The sequence below is a fragment of the Peromyscus californicus genome, unplaced genomic scaffold (assembly GCF_007827085.1).
Source record: "Peromyscus californicus insignis strain IS unplaced genomic scaffold, ASM782708v3 Scaffold_83__1_contigs__length_181783, whole genome shotgun sequence".
Lineage (NCBI taxonomy): Eukaryota > Metazoa > Chordata > Mammalia > Rodentia > Cricetidae > Peromyscus > Peromyscus californicus.
In genome coordinates this window covers 72,892-93,711 of record NW_026294599.1, presented here as the reverse complement: position 1 = coordinate 93,711, position 20,820 = coordinate 72,892, and the positions used below count along the sequence as shown (strand labels likewise).

General features: G+C 42.6%; 1 protein-coding gene across 1 annotated transcript; it reads right to left on the bottom strand.

Moving 5' to 3' along the window:
* Positions 1–7,936: 7,936 nt before the first annotated feature.
* On the bottom strand, positions 7,937–17,508 carry LOC128102853 (STAM-binding protein-like). Its single transcript, XM_052726746.1, has 6 exons — positions 17,107–17,508; positions 12,847–12,929; positions 11,618–11,829; positions 9,083–9,155; positions 8,737–8,826; positions 7,937–8,311 (listed from the first exon to the last, which is right to left on the bottom strand). The coding sequence occupies exons 1-6, from the start codon at positions 17,111–17,113 to the stop codon at positions 7,937–7,939; spliced, it is 840 nt and encodes a 279-aa protein (XP_052582706.1). The 5' UTR covers positions 17,114–17,508.
* Between the last annotated feature and the right edge of the window lie 3,312 nt (positions 17,509–20,820).

The window sequence follows — 20,820 nt, the reverse complement described above, 5'->3', positions numbered from 1 at the left end:
GAATCGAGATTTCATCTTGTTGGATTTTTCCTGTCCTTCTCGATCTGTGTTGATTGATTTTAGTTTGAAGTCTATTTTGTTAGATATTAGAATACCTACACCTGTTGTTCAAATTTCTAAAGGTCTTAAATGGCCTTTTAATAAAACACCCAGAGTCAGATATTGGGGTAAATGCTGAAAGATCAGAGAGACATTGGAACAAACTACTGTTGGGTCCAGGGTCGCAGAATAATAGTGGACAGACCACAAAATCTATTAAACCAGAAGCAAACTTTCTTCCAGAAAAATAAAAATAAAAAAAATTTAAAGAAATAAAATAAAACACCTCAAGGCACAAAAGCTTGGGGCTGTGGCTACGGAGGCAGGTACTGGCCCCTTTTATAATGTCAGGTACAGGATGCATGCTAGGAGTCATGTAGAAACATCAGGCATGGGATGCATGCTAGTAGTCATGTAGAAACATCAGGCATGAGATGCATGCTAGAAGTCATGTCGAAACAACTATTAAAAGTTAACATTGGTCCAGGCAGTTGTTGGCTATAAGGGGCAAGGGGGTTAAAAGTTAACCCCTGATTGTTGATAGAGGAGCTGGCTGTAACGCAGACAGTCATTGTTAGCAGTTAACCTTTAGAGCTGATGACTGTCAGTTTTTATCTTTTAAGCTTATAATTTTATATTTCTATATTCCTGGACCCTTCACCACAGCTACTACTTACCTCGCCAATTCCATGAATCCTCTGACGGAATGTCTCTGAATCCTCCGCCAAAAGGGATCCAGTTGAAAGGGGCTTCCAGCTAAAAAGACTCTAGCCAAAAAAGCTTCAGTCGAAAAGGGTTATATCCAAAAGGACATCAGCTGAAAAGGCCTTCAGCAGAAAAGGTTTCAGCCAAAAAGCCTTTAGCTAAAAGGGCTTTCAGTTGAAAAAGGGCTTTAGCAGAGAAAGGCGTTTGTTCCTGTCTCCTCATGCCTTATATACATTTATCTGCCCAACCATATTACTTACTTCCTAGTGCTGGGATTAAAGGTGTGTGTGCTTCCCAAATATTGGTAGCAGAGGCATAAGAACTCAAGTGCTGGGATTAAAGGCCTGTGATTCCCAAGTACTGGGATTAAAGGTGTGTGCTACCACTGCCTGGCTCTGTTTCTCTCCTAGACTTAATCAGTCTCATGTACTCCAGGGTGGCTTTGAACTCACAGAGATCTGGATAGATCTCTACCTCCCAAATGCTAGGATTAAAGGTGTGTGCCCACTTCTTGGTATCTGTTTAATTTAGTGGCTGGTTCTGTTCTCTGATCTTCAGGCAAATTTTATTAGGATACACAATATATTACCATAGATGAGTAGGTATCTCTTAGTGTCTGCATAACCTCTGTCTAAGACCTTCTGGCTTTCAGAGTCTCCATTGAAAAATCAGGTGTTATTCTGATGGGTCTGCCTTTATATGTTACTTGGCCTTTTTTCTTTGCAGCTCTTAATATTTTTCTTTATTCTGTATGTTTAGTGGTTTGATTATTATGTGTCAAGTGGACTTTTATTTTGGATCCAGTCCATTTGGTGTTCTGTAAGCTTCTTGTATTTTCATAGGCATTTCCTTCTTTAGGTTGGGAAAGTTTTCTTCTATGATTTTGTTGAATATATTTTCTGTGCTTTTGAAAGCTAGTATTCTCTTTCTTATTAATTATAAGAATTATAATAATAATTAATTAATAATAAGGATATTATTATTCTTAGGTATGGTCTTTTCATGGTGTCCCAGATTTCTGGATGTTTTGCATTATGATTTTGTTGACTTTAATTTATTTTGTTTTTGGCGTTAATGGTTTTTTTTTTTTACTAGTAAATCTATTTCCTCTACCCTATCTTCAATTCCAGAGATTCTTTCTTCCATCTCTTGCATTCTGTTGGTTATGCTTGCATCTGTAGTTCCTATTCATTTTCTCAGATTTTTCTGTTTCCAGAATTTCCTCAGTTTGTGTCTTCTTTATTGCTTTTATTTCAATTTTCAGGTCTTGAACTGCTTCCTTCACCTGTTTGATTGCTTTTTCTTGATTTGGTTTTCTTGACTTTATTTAAGAGATTTATTGATTTCTTCCAACTTTTTGTTTGTTTTTTTTTCTTTGATTTCTTTAAGGGAATATTTCATTTCCTCTTTGAAGGCCTCTATCATCTTCATAAAATCATCTTAAGGTTGTTTTCTTCTTCTTCTATGTTGGGATGTTAAGGCTTTGCTGTTGTAATCCACTAGGTTCTGATGGTGCCATATTGCTCTTTGTGTTGTTGAATGTATTCTTACACTGGCATCTACCCATCTCTTCCTCCTGTCAGTGCAAGTGGTGTCTGCATCTTAGGGAGATGCTCTTGGTTCCATCAGCATTGGCTGTGTTTGTGTCTCAGGGAGCTTCTGGGGTCTAAGGGGATGAGTGGGTTTGGGGATGGAGTGGGACTTGTAGGTTGCATGGTCCAATGGGGTGGTGGTGGTAGTGGGCTGGCCTTCCTGCAGGAGTCTTGCCTGCTGGCCTGATACTCTTGATTTAATCACAGCTGTTAGAGTCTGTGTCTCAGGGAGCTGCTGAGGTCTAGGAGGATGGGTATATTTGGAGGACTGAGTGTGGCTTGTACACTACAGAGTCCAATGGAGGTGGTGATGGACAGGCCTGCCCGCAGGAGTCCTGCCTCTGGCCTGCAACTGAGGCTGCAATGGGTAGGAGTAGGGGAGCACAGGTTGTGTCCCTGGGCCTAGGGTTTAGGGGGTGGGATGACCTGCTGGAAAAACAGTCACTCACCTCTTGGTCCAATTGGAGCTGGTGGAGTCTGTGTCTCAGGGAGATGCTGAGGTCTCAGGCAATGAGTGGTTTGGGGGACTGAGTGGGGTTTGTAGATTACAGGTTCCAATGGGGGGTTTGGCAGGCCTGTCTGCAGGAGTCTTGCCTGCTGGCCTGCAAGTGGGGCTCTGACAGTGGCATTTTTAAGACAGAGCAATTATGTTCATAGCAATGAAAGTCTGTGTTGTGTGCTGAGTATCAAAAAATAAATTTTCACAAGACTCTATCCTCAAACTGATGCTAAATGGTACAATAAATGTTCTATTATCAACTCTCTATGCACCCAAATGCCCTGAATATAGAAAAAAAGTGGTTTCCCATGTTTGATTTGACTCAACTCTGATTCTCCTCTAAAACTGAAAGGCTTGACTTTGATGACTTGCACTCAGTAGATAAAACCCTTCTAAAGTTTTGTGGCCAGCCATGCCTTGGAACTTCCCTGCTGAAATGAGGACACCTGGGCAAGTGTTCATCTTTCCTCACAGTTCAACCCTTACGTTTCTCTGTGTCCTAGGGACAGAGTACAAGAACAGCCAGAGTCAGGATTTTTTGTCTTACTCAAGAAGAGAGAACACTGTTGTGTGTTGTATGCAGAAAATAAAAAAAATCCAGTTTTTGTGTGTATTCTTATCAGGCGAACCATTCTAGAGATTGACTAGAAACACAATTAAGTTTCAGCAGCAATTTTGATATGTATGTTAGAACTAAGTTTTAATATAAATTATAGATTGTATTTTTTATCAAAATTTTTATATTAACATTTCAGGAAAATGTTATATTATAACAATATAAAAGTCTTTAGAGAAGAATTGAATTTGTAGTCAAGAGTAAAAATTGAATTGTGTTTTTTTTAGTATTAAATTAGCTTGTTGTAAGCAATTATTTTTTAAAATGTCTTCTAGGACAGATTATTATTTTGCCACAGACAACTGCAGGCAGATACAAAGTAAACAAACTGAAAGCAAAGTGAAAGTGAGCAAAGTAGAATATAGATTCATCGTGAGGTCTGCTTTGCTGTTGTTTTGACATTTGACCCAGTTTACTCAGAAAGTTGAGCCAGGTTAACCTTTCAGGATGAAAAATAAGGTATTTTCCTACTGTCTCATCAATGGACTAATGAATTCTTTCCAACAGAAATAATACAAAATCTTCACTGGCTGAAATAACCAATTACTGCACACCACCATTCTGCAAACATGGTACTCTGGTTATTCTTTATCTTGGTGTAAAGAGATGTGCTGTCAAGTTGCTCATCTCCAGAGTGCAGTGAAAAATAGGTGCAGTGTCTTGAGTACGGAAGGGGCCAGTGTGGATAGAGCCTCCTCCATGAGCTCATGTCTTGGGCGTTACTGCTAGTAAAGGAAACTCTATGGCATCATTACTCTGTTTGTGGAAGACTTTTTCATTTTAGTAAGGTTCTACTCTTTTTTTTTAAATTTATTTTAATTTATTTTGCAATACAATTCAGTTCTACATATCAGCCACGGATTCCCTTGTTCTCCCCCCTCCCGTCCCCCTCACCTTCCCCCCAAACCCCCCCCCATTCCCATCTCCTCCAGGGCAAAGCCTTCCCCACAGACTGAGGTCAACCCGGTAGACTCAGTCCAGGTAGGTCTAGTCCCCTCCTCCCAGGCCGAGCCAAACAATCCTGCATAGGCCCCAGGTTTCAAACAGCCAACTCATGCAATGAGCACAAGATCTGGTCCCACTGCCTGGATGCCTCCCAAACAGATCAAGCCAATCAACTGTTTCACCCATTCGGAGGGCCTGATCCAGTGGGGACCCCTCAGCCATTGGTTCATAGTTCATGTGTTTCCATTCATTTGGCTATTTGTCCCTGTGCTTTAACCAACATTGGTCTCAACAATTCTCGCTCATATAAACCCTCCTCATTCTCGCTAATTGGACTCCCAGAGATCCACCCGGGGCCTAGTCATGGATCCCTGCATCCAGATCCCTCAGTAGTTGGATGAGGATTCTAGCACAACAATTAGGGTGTTTGGCCATCCCATCACCAGAGTAGGTCAGTTCGGGCTGTCTCTCGACCATTGCCAGCAGTCTGTTGTGTGGGTATCTTTGTGGATTTCTGTGGGCCTCTCTAGCACTTTGCTTCTTCCTATTCTCACGTGGTCTTCATTTACCATGGTCTCCTATTCCTTGTTCTCCCTCTCTGTTGTTGATCCAGCTGGGATCTCCCGCTCCCCCAAGCTCTCTTTCCCTCAACCCTCGCCTTTCATTACCCCCACTCATGTCCAGGCTGTTCATGTAGATCTCCTTCCATTTCTCTGTCATTGGGCGATCCCTGTGTCTTTCTTGGGGTCCTGTTTTCCAGGTAGCCTCCCTGGTGATGTGAGTAGCAGACAAGTCATCCTTGTTTCATGTCTAGTATCCTGCTATGAGTGAGTACATACCATGTTTGTCTTTCTGAGTCTGGGTTACCTCACTAAGGATGATTTTTTCTAGATCCATCCATTTGTCTGCAAACCTCATGATGCCATTGTTTTTCTCTGCTGAGTAGTATCTGATATCCAGAATATATAAGGAATTCAAGAAATTAGACATCAAAATGCCCAACAGTCCAATTAAGAAATGGGCTTTAGAACTAAACAGAGAATTCTCAACAGAGGAAACTCAAATGGCCGAAAGACATTTAAGGAATTGCTCAACTTCCCTAATCATCAGGGAAATGCAAATCAAAACAACTCTGAGATACCACCTTACGCCTGTCAGAATGGCTAAGATCAAAAACACTGAAGACACCTTATGCTGGAGAGGATGTGGAGCTAGGGGAACTCTCCTCCACTGCTGGTGGGAATGCAAGCTTGTACAACCACTTTGGAAATCAATATGGCGCTTTCTTAGAAAATTGGGAATCAATCTCCCCCAAGATCCAGCTATACCACTCTTGGGCATATACCCAAGAAATGCTCAACCACACCATAAGAGCACTTGTTCAGCTATGTTCATATCAGCATTGTTTGTAATAGCCAGAACATGGAAACAACCCAGATGCCCTTCAACTGAAGAATGGATAAACAAAATGTGGTACATATACACAATGGAATACTACTCAGCAGAGAAAAACAATGGCATCATGAGGTTTGCAGACAAATGGATGGATCTAGAAAAAATCATCCTGAGTAAGGTAACCCAGACTCAGAAAGACAAACATGGTATGTACTCACTCATAGCAGGATACTAGACATGAAACAAGGATGACTTGTCTGCTACTCACATCACCAGGGAGGCTACCTGGAAAACAGGACCCCAAGAAAGTCACAGGGATCACCCAATGAGGGAGAAATGGAATGAGATCTACATAAACAGCCTGGACATGAGTGGGGGTAATGAAAGGTGAGGGTTGAGGGAAAGAGAGCTTGGGGGAACGGGAGATCCCAGCTGGATCAACAACAGAGAGGGAGAACAAGGAATAGGAGACCATGGTAAATGAAGACCACGTGAGAATAGGAAGAAGCAAAGTGCTAGAGAGGCCCACAGAAATCCACAAAGATACCCACACAACAGACTGCTGGCAATGGTCGAGAGACAGCCCGAACTGACCTACTCTGGTGATGGGATGGCCAAACACCCTAATTGTTGTGCTAGAAAACTCATCCAACTACTGAGGGATCCGGATGCAGAGATCCATGACTAGGCCCCGGGTGGATCTCTGGGAGTCCAATTAGCGAGAATGAGGAGGGTTTATATGAGCGAGAATTGTTGAGACCAAAGTTGGATAAAGCACAGGGACAAATAGCCAAATGAATGGAAACACATGAACTATGAACCAATGGCTGAGGGGTCCCCACTGGATCAGGCCCTCTGAATGGGTGAGACAGTTGATTGGCTTGATCTGTTTGGGAGGCATCCAGGCAGTGGGACCAGATCTTGTGCTCATTGCATGAGTTGGCTGTTTGAAACCTGGGGCCTATGCAGGATTGTTTGGCTCGGCCTGGGAGGAGGGGACTAGACCTACCTGGACTGAGTCTACCAGGTTGACCTCAGTCTGTGGGGAAGGCTTTGCCCTGGAGGAGATGGGAATGGGGGGGGTTTGGGGGGAAGGTGAGGGGGACGGGAGGGGGGAGAACAAGGGAATCCGTGGCTGATATGTAGAACTGAATTGTATTGCAAAATAAATTAAAATAAATTAAAAAAAAGAAAAAAAAGTAGATGTTACAAATGAAACAAACAACATAAACCAAATGAGATGAGATACTTGAGAACTTTTTTTCAGAAATATTTGTCTATTTTCCCTTTAAAATCCTTTACGTATGAACTGTGAGTGTGTTTGCACATGTCCATGATCTGAATTTTTGTTTTTCAGAATGTCCACGCTGATGTGTGAGCAAGGATGCACAGGTGCTTCAGCATATCTGCAGATGTGAACTGACTACCTGGAGTGCTGATCTTCCCTGGCCCCTTTGGTCCAACAGAATCTCTTCTGTGCTTCTGTGTCTGCCCAGCTAGCTGTGCTGTAAGAAAACAGGTCTTCTCCTTTCTCCCTGTCCCATCTCACCTGAAGAGAACCTTGAATGTAGAGGTGGCCAACCACACCCCACTGTCACGTGCTTTCTGGAGATTCCAACTCAGGTTTGGACACTGTCACTGCTAGCGCTTCACCCACAGAGTCAACATCTCTGGCCCTGCTTGAGGATTTCCTGTGAGAGTCTACCAAATGCTGAAAACATAATCTCATGCACTCGAAATCCTGTTGCCTTCACATCTCTCCATTATGTCCTAAAATTATCTGAGAGTCCAAGTTTCATAAAGTAACCATTTCTTATGATGGAAAATGATTTAGTATTTTCTTAATGTGCTTCTTCAAATCTCTACAGAGCTCAGAAAAGATGAGGATCTGAACTCAAACAAGTTTTGAGGAAACTTATCTGAGTAAACTAAGTTAAAGGTTATTTTGACAAGACAGTCAGATGGCAGGAAGGAACGAGACAACACTCATCACAGGAGGTTCTGTTACCACAGCAAAGTGGATCCGTGGAAGCAAACGGCTGAGGACATGGACAAGGGGAAGGGACGTTCTCTGTGTTGCTCAGTGCTCTAGACCTCAGACACCTGTGCACCAGCACCTCCTTACTTTACTGTAGAGCTGCAGTCTCAGTTTTGTGTGGCTGACCCAGGCACAATGGGAAGCACTTCTACACAAGTCATTTCCAAGTCATGGACCTGTGGTGACTCACCTGGGCTTTTCACCACCTTAGTCTCCCCAGGAGTGTCTGCTGAAGGGGTGGGGGTTATCTCCTCGAAGGCTTCCTGTGGGCCACACACCACTGTTTGTTTCACAGGTGTGCTTCCTCCTGAAGGCTCTTCAGCCTCTCTAGGTGTTGGTGTCAGGCTGGGGCCCACCTTTCCACGACTCACAAGTCTGTGTAGAAGAGAGCTGAATTTGGGGAAGTCTCGGGAGTTTTGTCCATGATTTTTTCTATGCTTCCAGAACGCCTTGGTTTTTGCCTCTTCCTCTTTTCTTTTCTTCTATGGAAAGAAAAACAGATTTAGGTTACGTCTTCAAATCCCAGAAGAAAAAGCCTTACCAGCAAAAAAGATTTTCAAAGTATAGGTCTGACATCTCAGCATAGGGATCATGGAGTAGCAGTTCTATGGAGAACAGCCACCACCACCTTAGTCAGTTTCTGTATAGCCTTCTTCAGTAACAACCAAGTCTCAATATTCTCAGAGTCCTACTGCACTTTGTGTGTGTGTGTGTGTGTGTGTGTGTGTGTGTGTGTGTGTGTGTGTGTGTGTGTTGGCTCATCTGGATAAAGTGCATGTGAGTTCAATTGTGTGTGGAGCCTATCCATTGCATCACAGACTCACTGAAACAACTACACAACACAACCCCAGGGCACAGGCTGAGCAGGTGACACACAATCCTCCTTCCTCCATGCTCACACACTGACCTTATCTAGGTAGCCTTCATGCTCCTTATTATGATTTCTTCGGAGTGTGAATTTAAGGCTCTCAGCTTTTTCAAAAATGTAATTTATAATCTGCAATACAAAACAGAAATGAAGAATTAGAACAGTTCTAATGTCAGAAAAGAGAATAAGAAAACAAGTGGGGATAGGCAGCAGTATCTCATGCATGACTTGAACCCCATTTCCTGCCATCCCTCTCCTCTGTACTGCTATGCTGAGGCAGCATCAGCTCCCATCATACCCAGGGTCATGATCTGTTGCTTTTTTCTAAGTAGTTCACTGATGTTCTGGAGATTTTAGATCAGTCACATAGACAATGAAGACTCACCTTGTTGATTTTGGATCTTATTCGAGCTGAAAGACACTTTTTCGGGCCTTTTCTGAGTTTCTCCATAAAGAGTCTAAAGGAATAGAGCAGAGTGACTAAGATGGACAAAAAGTTACAAGTATCAAAATGAGGCCCTGAAGAAATTCAGGGTTTGAGAAGTTCATGGAGTGAGTAAAGGCACACCCTGAAATCCCACATCCCCTTATCCCCCAGTGCCTGGAGAGAGAAAAGTCTTCACTCTTCTATCTACTGGTACATTCAGCAAACTTCAGCTATCAAGAAGTATAAAACAACCTCTGGAGGCATCACAATCCCTGACTTCAAGCTCTACTATACAGCTACAATAATAAAAACATCTTGATACTGGCATAAAAACATGTGGACCGTGGAACTGAACTGAAGACCCTGACATTAATCCACACTCCTATGAACATATGATTTTCAACAAAGAAGCCAAAACTGTACAGTGGAAAAAAAGAAAGCATCTTCAACAAATGGTGCTGGCATAACTAGATGTCAACATGTAGAAGACTGCAAATAGATCCATATCTGTCAACGTGCACAAAACTTAAGTCCAAGTGGATCAAAGACCTCAACATATATCCAGCTACTCTGAACCTGAAAGAAGAAAGTAGGTTGTCTCGAACACATTGGCACTGGAGATCTCTTCCTAAATATAACACCAGTAGCACAGACACTGAGAGCAACAATTAATCAATGTGACCTCTTGAAACTGAGAAGCTTTTGTAGGGCAAAGGACATGGTCAACAAGACAAAACAACAGCCTACAGAATGGGAAAAGGTCTTCACCAACCCCACATCTGACAGAGGGCTGATATCCAGAACATATAAAGAACTCAAGAAATTAGATATCAAAATAACCAACAGTCCAATTAAAAAATGGGCTATAGAGCTAAACAGAGAATTCTCAATAGAAGAAGCTCAAATGGCTGAAAGACATTTAAGGAATTGCTCAACATTCTTAATCATCAGGGAAATGCAAATCAAAATGCCTCTGAGATATCCATCTTACACCTGTCAGAATGGCTAAGATCAAAAACACTAAAGACAGCTTATGTTGGAGAGGATGTGGAGAAAGGGGAACACTCCTACACTGTCGGTGGGAATGCAAACTGGTACAGCCACTTTGGAAATCGTTATGGTGCTTTTTAAAAATTGGCTATCAACCTCCCTCAAGACCCAGCTATAGCACTCCTGGGCGTATACCCAAGGAATGCTCCATCATATCACAAGGACACATGCTCATCTATGTTCAAAGCAGCATTATTTGTAATGGCCAGAATGTGGAAACAACCTAGATGCCCTTCAACTGAAGAATGGATAAATAAAATGTGGTACATATACACAATGGAGTACTACTCAGCGGAGAAAAACAATGACTTCATGAGGCTTGCAGGCAAATGGATGGAACTAGAAAACATCATCCTGAGTGAGGTAACCCAGACTCAGAAAGAAAAACCTGGTATGTACTCACTCATAAGTGGATACTAGATGTAAAGCAAAGGATAACCAGACTGCAACTGACAACTCCAGGGAGGCTACCTAGTAAAGAGGACATTAGGAAAGACACAAGGATCACCCAACGACAGAGAAATGGATGAGATCTACACGAGCAAACTGGGAATGGGGGGGTGGTAATGGAGGGCAAGGGTCAGGGGGAAGAGAGCTTCGGGGAGCAGGAGGTCCCAGCTGGATCAGAAACACAGTGGGAGAAGAAGGAAAAAAATATCATGATAAATAAAGACCCCGTGGGAATAGGAAGAAGCAGAGTGCTAGAGAGTTCCCAGAAATCCACAAAGATGCCTCCACTATAGACTACTGGAATGGTCGAGAGAGTGCCTCAGCTGACCTACAATGGTGATCTCAGGGCTAAATATGACTTGTGAAACCTTTACCATCATTCCCTTCCTCAAACACACAATGTTCTTGTCATTAAAACTATAGGAGTCATTCCCTGGGGACAGCTCTGCAATCTTACTCTGCCTACCCAAGTATGGTGAACATCTCAGGGACTGTGCTGAGTCCACTCCAACACTAGGTGGTCCACAGCCCAGTCCTCTGATGGCTGTGTAGCTACAGGAAAGGCTAACCTCTTTGCTATACCAATCAATAGGCTACAGGATGTAGAGAAGAGGAATCTGGCTCTGCCACACACAGCAATAAGCCTACGACTGGCTGCCTGGGTAGAGATAGAGCACTCAAAACACTCACCAGTGCAGACACATCCTGTTCATCTGTCAATTCTTTTGTCTAAAAGCTGGGCCCTGTGGACACAACCTCAAGAACTCTCCTACTCATGAAATCCCTTAGATGTGATACCACCAACTTTGGTCCTCATGTCTTTGAACAGTAAGGAAAAGCATGTGTCAGATCTGCCAGAGAAATCTGTCATCTGATTAAAAGATGGCTTTTTCGAGTTCCATATGGTCTGCAAGGGTAAGAAGCATGAATAGGAGGATAGGATGAGTGAGGGATCAGTCATGGTAAAGGAAGTGGAAAACTGCAGGTTCTCACGTTGAAAATTTGTGATACATCACAAGTGCTTCCTCTGTGAGGCCTTGATTTAGCAGGACTTCTGCTTTTATCTGATAGGTCTTCAGTTCAAGGTAAGATTTCCAGGGAATGTTATTATTGATGTAAATATTCTTCTCAAGAGAGCTTAAAAGTTGGAACTGCTCTTGGGTCAGAAGAGTAGCATTGTTATGTCTGCGAATGGTGCTCCAGATCTAAGAAAAAGAGAAGATGGGGAATATCAAAATGCATCTCCTGCCATCCTGTCATTCCAGCAGTCTAGAACACACAAACATACACATGCACACGTGCACACGCACACACACACACACACACACACACACACACACACACACACACACACACATTCATCTCCCTAATGAAATTAGAGTAAATAAAACACCACATTGTTGATTCAGCTCAATAAATGTATGAACAAACCCAGCCTGGGATCCTCTTACTACAGTAGTAAAGAGGTAGAGTTGGGAATAGGGATGTCTGTGTCCTTTGAAAACAATGTGATGGAGTTCTTGATTAGAATTTGACCTAAGGAACAGACCTTACACACCACCTATTCACTAGAAGATTTGCACTAGAAGACATACGTATCTATGAGTGGTTATGCACACATCAGAGGATTGTGCTTAAGCATAAACCCAGCACTTAACCACACGGGCCTCTCCTGATGTTGCCAAGGCAATTAGAGAGCACCCAAGCTTGGAGGAAACCCTACTCATGCCTCCAACAATGCAATCCCAGCTAGAAGCAAAAGGATTTGTGATGAGGTGCCCAAAGTGATTTAATTAGTATTTAGGACACTCAAGTCTCCAAGAGCCTTTGTGAGACAATGAGCCAGAAAAACTCAGTTCCTCCTATTTAAAGATTCCAGGAACTAAGGCTCAGAAGCAGCAGAAAAACAAAAAAAAAACCTTTGGGAACTGTGATCTCCGTGGACCACAGCATTGCATAAGCCTTTCTTGAACCTTTCTTGGCCGTCAGTGTCCTTTGAGAGCAGAAGTGTAATGTAATTCTAGAGACAAACTGCTCACACTATTGACCTGCTTTCTGTGATCACACTTCTGATGAAAGACAAAGTAAGTAAGACATGTCCACCAGGGAGAAAAAAAAGTGAGGTTCACTAGTTTAAAGATAGAAAAGGGCACCAGGCTTTTACATTTGCTCCATATGATTACATACAAATGACCTCTCTTTTCAGCAGCAATGAGACTTACCTTCTTTGGAGCTCCAGCAATGAAAGGTCCTTTAATATCTGGACAGCTCTGATGGTCTGTGAGCCAAGGTGTGAGAATATCACCTGTTAGCAGATACAAGTAGTTAGGAAAGGAGCTACTTTGCTTCTCCAATAATCAATATTAGTTTATGTTAATTTACATATTGCTAGCTCACTGACCATGATGGCCATGGAGATACAGGCTTTAATCCTGCAATTTCATGGCTGAGATAGTAGTTACAACCTGAATTCTATTTTAATTTAAAAACTGGGATTAAATAAAATTTTTCAAGAGTTTACAAAGGAGATCAATTCAAGATGACAGTGGCTGCTGGCATCTACAGGCGCATGGAGCAGCTCTAAGGAGCCTGAGAGACCCAAGGAGGGTCAGATTGGAGATAGGGTAGCAGAGGATGAATCTGAGAGAGCACAGAATCTCAAAAACAACTAAAATATGGTAGGTCGTATGGGAAGATGCTTTTAAGAAGTGGTCTCATGAAATTGAAAAAAGAAGAATAGCAGAGCAGATTCCATACATGGGCCAGAGATAAGTGAACCTACAGCTGCTGAAGCTCACACTAATGGTGATGGAGAATGGTTCATTTTCTGGATCGGGTTTCCTCAAAAAGCCTCCAGATACTGAGCTGTAGCTGGAGGCCATGTTGGTGTCCATAAACCATGCTGCCACAAGAAACCATATGGAAGTCAATGAGCTGTGCTGCCACTGGCTGTTCCGGGTAAGGAAGATTCTTTTGCAGTGGTAACAATGACTGTAGCCTCATAGTTGAGAATGAGAAACCTATCACAGAAGACTTTTCCCACCTTCAAATAAAAAAGGAAGCAGTCTAGACAGTAAGCCACTGATGAGAGTCCTTAAATTGTTATAAAGATGCTGAAATGTAGCTCTTTTCAGTTGATGTCTTCCAGCAGGAGATGTGGCTGTTGAGTTTGGGGAAGGACTCAGTTATTTTAAAGGGGCTGGCCAATGAGACTTTCACCATGCACCAACAACTACGTGGAAAACACAAATTAGAATTTATGTATATTTTTTCTTCTTTTGGGGAGGCAAAGGGTGGGAGAATGACCCTGGAAGGAATGGGAAGCTATTTTGATCAGGTGCATTATATAACATTGCCAAATAATCAGTAAAAATATGTTAGAAAAAAAGTACAATGAATAGAAAAGATTCCCTTAAAACTCTACAGGGATTTATTTTTAGGGCATGCTCTCCAGGAACTCGTTATGCCACAGAGGGTGCTAGCCATGAACTAGTGTTTACTCAGCTATCTCAGCTCCCAAGTGCTCAGGGGACACTCCTGAATAAGCAGTCCTGTCCCTGAACTACTTTTAGAGAGTTTCTTTGGGGACCACAGCAGGAGACACAGTTGCTCATGTGCCCTAGACAGTCCCAATTCTCTACCCTGAAGGTCCTGTCCTGAGGGTTGCTCACTGATCTCTAGGTAGGACACAGCTGCCTATCCAGCCAGCTCCTCCAAGGCAACCCTACTCATGGATGAGTGGCAGATGTGGCCACCAGTTCCTCTCACATCCCAACACTACTGCTCAACAGCACTAACATGGAAATGCTAATGTGGAAAACTTAGTGGAGGGTTGATGCTGCTGCAGTGGAGCATCTTGGCTCTGAGTGTGCCTATCTACACACCTGGCTCTTTCCCTGCTTCTGTGGAAATGCTCTCAGGAACTACTTGAGTATTTTGTCTACACTGAGCTCATAAACACTTAACACCTCAGTGAGCCCAGAGCCCAGTCTGTCAGTTATTCCACTGTGGAATGTAAAGATCCATTTAGTGAGAGAGGAAATGTTCTGTCCAAAATCATAACCCCACATATATCAGGGAAAAGATTTTAGTTAGGAAAACAGCTTCTAGTTCAGTATTCTACCCATGAATCCACACTTTCTGGACTTGTCAAAATGTGTGGGAAAATTGAATGAAAGAAATGTTTCAATTTCTTTACTTACCAGACATTGTTGGGAAGATAATAAAAACACAGTTATAAGAACCAGATAAAGAGACAAAAACACTGTCTGGTTTCAGAAACAAAAAACCCACATGTCCAGGGTCAGAGATACTGGACACTGAGGAAAATTAAATTTGTCAGCATCATAAAGACCAAAAGACCATTCAGGTACTGGTTGGCTAAGAGGTAGAGTGATGTCATAAAGATACACTGGTACCCTAGTCAGACTTCTTGAAAAAAAGAGCAAATAAATTAGAGATGCAGACCTGAGTTTTGTTGGATTCCTATCTGTTCTTTGTACTTCTATGATTCCTTACGATCTGCAAGTCTGTACTCTCGTGAAGACAATGACTGTGAAGATGAAGAAGCAGCTTCAGTTTGAAAGCTGATCCTGAAGGCACATAGGCTCTGCCACATATTCAACAATTCATGTGTTCTCCAGAGGTCAGAGAAATAAAGGACCCAGTACTTTCTCTCAGTCCTTTCTAACTGAGCTAGCAGTGTATGCAGAAAGAATTCTATTTTCTTATTTTTTTCAGGAATAAGTTTGTCTTTGTGACTGAAGCTGGCTTGAGATTCACCATTTATCCTTGATTTGCCAACAATGAGCATCAGTCCTCCAGCTTCAGCCTCCTGGGTGCTGAGATTTCACCTATGAGCCCAGACACTCAGCTCAGAATTGTTATGATATATCTATAGCATGCTTATTTTCATATTTTCTCTTTCTTTTTTTAGAGACATGGTTTCTCTGTGTAGTTTTGGTGCCTGTCCTGAATCTCGCTCTGTAGAGCAGGCTGGACTCGAACTCACAGAGATCCACCTGCCTCTACCTCCCAAGTGCTGGGATTAAAAGCGTGCACCACCACCCAGTTCATTTTCATAATTGTTAAGCATCACCAGTATTCAAGAAAACAGCAGAGAAAAAACAAACACAAAAGGTTCCTTTCCTGACATGTTTGCCGTCCTAGTTACACATTTTCCCAGCCTCAGTTTACTTCCTGGTCTACTAACCTACATGTTCACTAAATCCGTCTCTGTTTGCCCCATGCTGAGCAAATTACTCAATCACCAGAGAAATTTATTATTCAATGAAGTCTTTTGGCTCCCTTCAGCATTCAGTCCCATAAATCCTATGTTACCATGGTTAAGACCTCCAAGTTCCATGCTCTCCCTTTCCTCCATTCTATTTTATCCCCCACCACTGCATCTTTCTCTTTTCTTGACTATCTCCAGGTCCAGGTGGCCTGTTCTTTTTTGTAAAAAGCCCCAAAGTGCTCTTCCAATAGCTTCAGCCTCCCTGCCCTGCGTTTCTTCCTCCTCTCTAGTTCTCTTTTAACTAGACAGAAGACTCCAAACATTGGGAATGCTGATTTTTAAAACTCCATTGGTTTTATTGTATTTCTTCAGGAATGGTCTTTAACACCCAGGCTATCAGTAAAGTCACTGTGCAGCTAGAGACAGCCATGGTCTCCTTGATTCTTCTGCCTCTGTCTCCCAAGGGCATAGATTGCAGGGGTATGGCACCATGCTCTGACTAATCACTTTAGGAGTTTGTATGGAGTCTGGGCCAGGGTTGTACAGCTATCTGTAAACTGCACAAAACATGGGTGAGGACCTTTATTATCAGGAAGGTACCTGTCATTGTCCAAGTGTGCAGGTGCCAGAGAGAGCACAGCTGCTTCTGTTGTTCACTGTAACAAACAGTCCTGCTTTAGCAGGGACAGCAGACTTTCCTCTCCCCCACTGCTTTAGGACACATGTGAGGACACAGAAGAGGGAGGGACATCTGCCTAGCCAGAAAAGGTCAGCTCATCTCAGCTGCAAATGGAACACTGCCAGACACACTCTCGAGTTCCCTCGTATTTCACCACTAATGTTGACCTGCACCAACTGTGAAGTATCATTGTGGAAAACTGTGTGGAGGGGAGTGTCTTGGCCCTCAGTTCTCCTCATTACATACCCAGCTCTCTCTCTCTGCTTCAGCTGAAACAGTCCCAGAAACTCTGATTTTCTTCTCTATGTCTTGCTCCTAAACACTCAATACCTCAGAGAAACCTGAGCCCTGTCAGCCGGTTATCTCACCAAGGAAGGTGAAGGAACATTCACTGAGAGGATGAGGAAATACTCTGTCCAAATCTCAACCCTAGGGAATGTCAAAGATGAGACCACGTTAGGGCGCCAACCTGTTGTTCACCACTTTCCCCTTTATCCCACATTGTTTTGATGCTTCCCAATTTAGTGAGCTGTCCAATTAAACAAACATTAAAGTTTCTTTTCCTACCTGACATCTTCAAGTCAGGAACAAAACAGGAGTAGGATCTGGATAGAGGGATGAGGACAAAACAGGAGTAGGATCTGGATAGAGGGATGGGGACAAAACAGGAGTAGGATCTGGGTAAAGGGATGGGGACAAAACACGAGTAGGATCTGGGTAATGGGATGGGGACAAAACAGGAGTAGGATCTGGATAGAGCGATGGGGACAAAACAGGAGTAGGATCTGGATAGAGGGATGGGGACAAAACAGGAGTAGGATCTGGATAGAGGGATGGGGACAAAAGAGGAGTAGGATCTGGATAGAGCGATGGGGACAAAACAGGAGTAGGATCTTGGTAAAGGGATGGGGACAAAACAGGAGTAGGATCTGGATAAAGGAATGGGGACAAAACAGGAGTAGGATCTGGATAAAGGAATGAGAGAGCGGGTTGTTAGGTTTCGCAGTAAAAAAATCACGTCTGTGCAGGATCAAAGATGCTCAGCACTGAGGCACATTTGGTCACACATGGCAACCTCAAGACTCTATCTGGTGCTGATTGGTTGAGGGGGGAATGATGTCATAAAGCAGATGAAAGCCAATAGGATTCCCAGAAGCCATGTGTAACAAGGGACAGTTGGACACCTGCAGGAAGGCTAGAGCAGCCTTACATGGCTGCAATCTGGGCAGCTGAAAGCACACAACCCAGACATGACAGTCTCTAGTCCCAGACCCTTAGTTCAGGAAGAGTGTCACGTGTTTCACACAAGTGGTCATTAACAAAGTCATTTATTATTGACACATGATTTTCACATTTCAACAGATAAAAATGTATTTATATGCACAGATGATGTCCTTGGTGAGCATCTTAGATACTGTTTTACTGCTGTGAAGAGCCACCACAGCCAAGACTACTCCAGGTGGAGCTCCAGGAGTCCAGTTGGTGAGAGAGAGGAGGGATTATATGAGTAAGAGATAGCGGGACTATGATTGGATAAAGCACAGGGACAAATATCCAAACTAGTGGAAACACATAAACTGTGAACCAATAGCTGAGGAGGCCCCATGAAAATGGACCAGGCCCTCTGGATAAGTGAGACAGTTGATGAACTTGAACTGTTTAGGAGGCCCCCAGGCAGTGGGACCAGGACCTGTCCTCAGTGCAGGAGCTGGCTTTTTGGAACCTAGGGCCTATGCTGAGACATTTTGCTCAGCCTTGGTGCAGGGAGTAGGAGACTGGACTTGCCTCAACTGAATCTACCAGGCTGAGCTGATTCCCCAGGGGATACCTTGCCTGGGAGGAGGTGGGAATGGGAGGTGGATAGGAGGGGGGAAAGTTGGGGGGTGAGAGGAGGGAGGACAGGGGAATCATGACTGATAAATAAACTTAAATTATAAAATAAAAATATTTATTAAAAAATACCTCATCTTTAGTGAAGTATACCACACCTAGAAAGACAAATATGGTATATACTAGCTTATATGTAAATATTAGCTGTTAAGACAATCATAATCATAACCAAGCAAAAATCCAGATAACCACAAAGGTTTGTTATAGAGTAAAGGACTGAATACAGGTAGATCTCTCTAGGAAAGGGAAATAGAACAGTTATGGATAGATGTTAGGGGGTGCTGGAAGTGGAGGATCATGGAGAGGAGAAGGGAAGAAGACAAGGAAGGAAATACATGGAGAGAGCTAAAACTAACAGCCATCTGAACGGGTAGTATAGAAATATGACAGAGAAAAAGATTCCTAAAATATATACATATATGCAGATGATCTACATGAAATTACCAAATACTGGGGAGACAGAACTCCAACTGGACGTCTCTTGTCACCAAATGAAGCTTTCAATACCAGGATTGGGTTACATCTAATTGAGCTGCTGGCCAAAGGGGTTCTTGTGAATCTCCAAATAACTGAGATTATTGCCAGGGCTATAGGTTGTCATCCACAAACTGACAGCAAGACATCAACTGTTGAGGAGAACACCAACAATTCATTGAACATGAACCCAGAGAAGTCAAACTAGTGCCTACATACAGCCTTCACACCTATAGTCTAGCATCTTTGGTACAAGGAGGTACTCTACCAAAGGAGAAACATAAGCAGTAACACAGCCATGAACCCCTTGATCTACAATGGTGTTCTGCCAACAAAATATACTTAGTGCAATGGTGCTACAAATCTTGTGGGAGTAAGCAACCAATATCTTATTGGACTTAAGGCCCACACCATGATATAGAACACATACTGGACACTGGTTGGATAAGCAAGAACCTGAGACTAGATAGGTCAGGGATCTAGTATGAAACCAAATAACACCTTTCCAAATGAAACAAACATAGCAAGAAAAACCTCCTAATGATATTCCACATACTCAGAGTATGGCATACTCAAATGTATCTATGGCTTATCTATGACATACTCATAGTTAACTGCTCAGTCATCAAGAGGACTTTCCCCAGTGGACAATAGTTTTAGGTGCAGAGAGCTACAGTCAGGCACTATGCAGAGAGTGAAAGAATTTAGATTGCTTAGCTTAGAACAGATGTCTCTATCAAATCCTTCCCCTCAGGCCTCAGGGGGTGTTTTGAAAGAGGAAGCAGATAGAGTGTGGGACCACGGATAGATGGAGAAAACCAAGAGTACAGGTTCTCTAAATCAAGAATATTGATGCACAATTGAATTTCACAAGGACTGTGGCAGCATGCACAGGGCCTGCATGAGTCTACACCAAATTGGGTCCTAGACCTGAAAAGAAATCTGGACACGTAACCCTATCCATAACCCAGAAGCTATTTCCAGTTGATAACTAATTGCAAGTGAAAATTTAGTTTTCTCCAATTGTAGTTGGGGGCTTCCTTGTGTCTCACCTGGTCTGCAGCCACTCGGACCCAAATAAATGCACAGAGACATATTAATTATGAACTCTATGACCATTAGCTCAGACTTATTACTGACAAGCTCTTACACTTAAATTAACCCATAATTCTTTTAGTTTTGTTTTGCCATGTAGCTTGGTACCTTTTCTCAGTTCTGCCTTGTCATCTTGCTTCCTCTGTGTCTGGCTGGTGACTCCTGACTCAACCCTTCCTTCTCCCAGAATTCTCCTCATCTGCTTGCCCCACCTATACTTTCTGCCTTGCTATTGACCAATCAGCATTTTATTAAACCAGTGTACAAAAGCAATATCCCACAGCATTTCCCCTTCTCTGTGTAATCAAAAAGAAACATTTTTAATTTTAACATAGTAAAATTACATATAATAGAACTGTTATCAAGCAAGAATTATAGTTAAAATATCTAGTCTATTTGTATTTGGCAAAATTAAGGAAAATATTCTATCATCTATCCTATATTTGTGAGTCTAAAGTTTCATATCCAATTTATCTTTTATCATAGCCAATCAACTACATCAAAGACCTCAGAAAGATATAATATTACCTAAATAAATAGGAAGCACCATTTTAAGCAACTTCTAAAAATTCTGGAAATGACAGAGACATCTGCCTGCCTGTATAGTCCTTCAAAGTTCCTCTGCAATATTGGGCATCTTTCTTCAGCCTATAGGCCTAGAGTTTCTTAGTTGCTTCTCTCTGTGTCCTGTAGAATATCTGGCAGTTTCTTCTGCAAAGCAGGAACCTGAAGGACCATCGCACCTTGTAATGTTCAGTGGTCACCTTCCTATGGGTATTGCATGTCCAGTTTATACAACATATATTCAGTTAGTCAATGCAA

Excerpts from the sequence above, each read along its gene's own strand:
- LOC128102853 (XM_052726746.1), bottom strand. Across the intron at positions 11,830-12,846 it reads TTGCTGGAGCTCCAAAGAAG|ATCTGGAGCACCATTCGCAG; the intron begins GTAAGTCTCATT and ends TCTTTTTCTTAG. Across the intron at positions 8,827-9,082 it reads TAAGATCCAAAATCAACAAG|ATTATAAATTACATTTTTGA; the intron begins GTGAGTCTTCAT and ends TTTGTATTGCAG.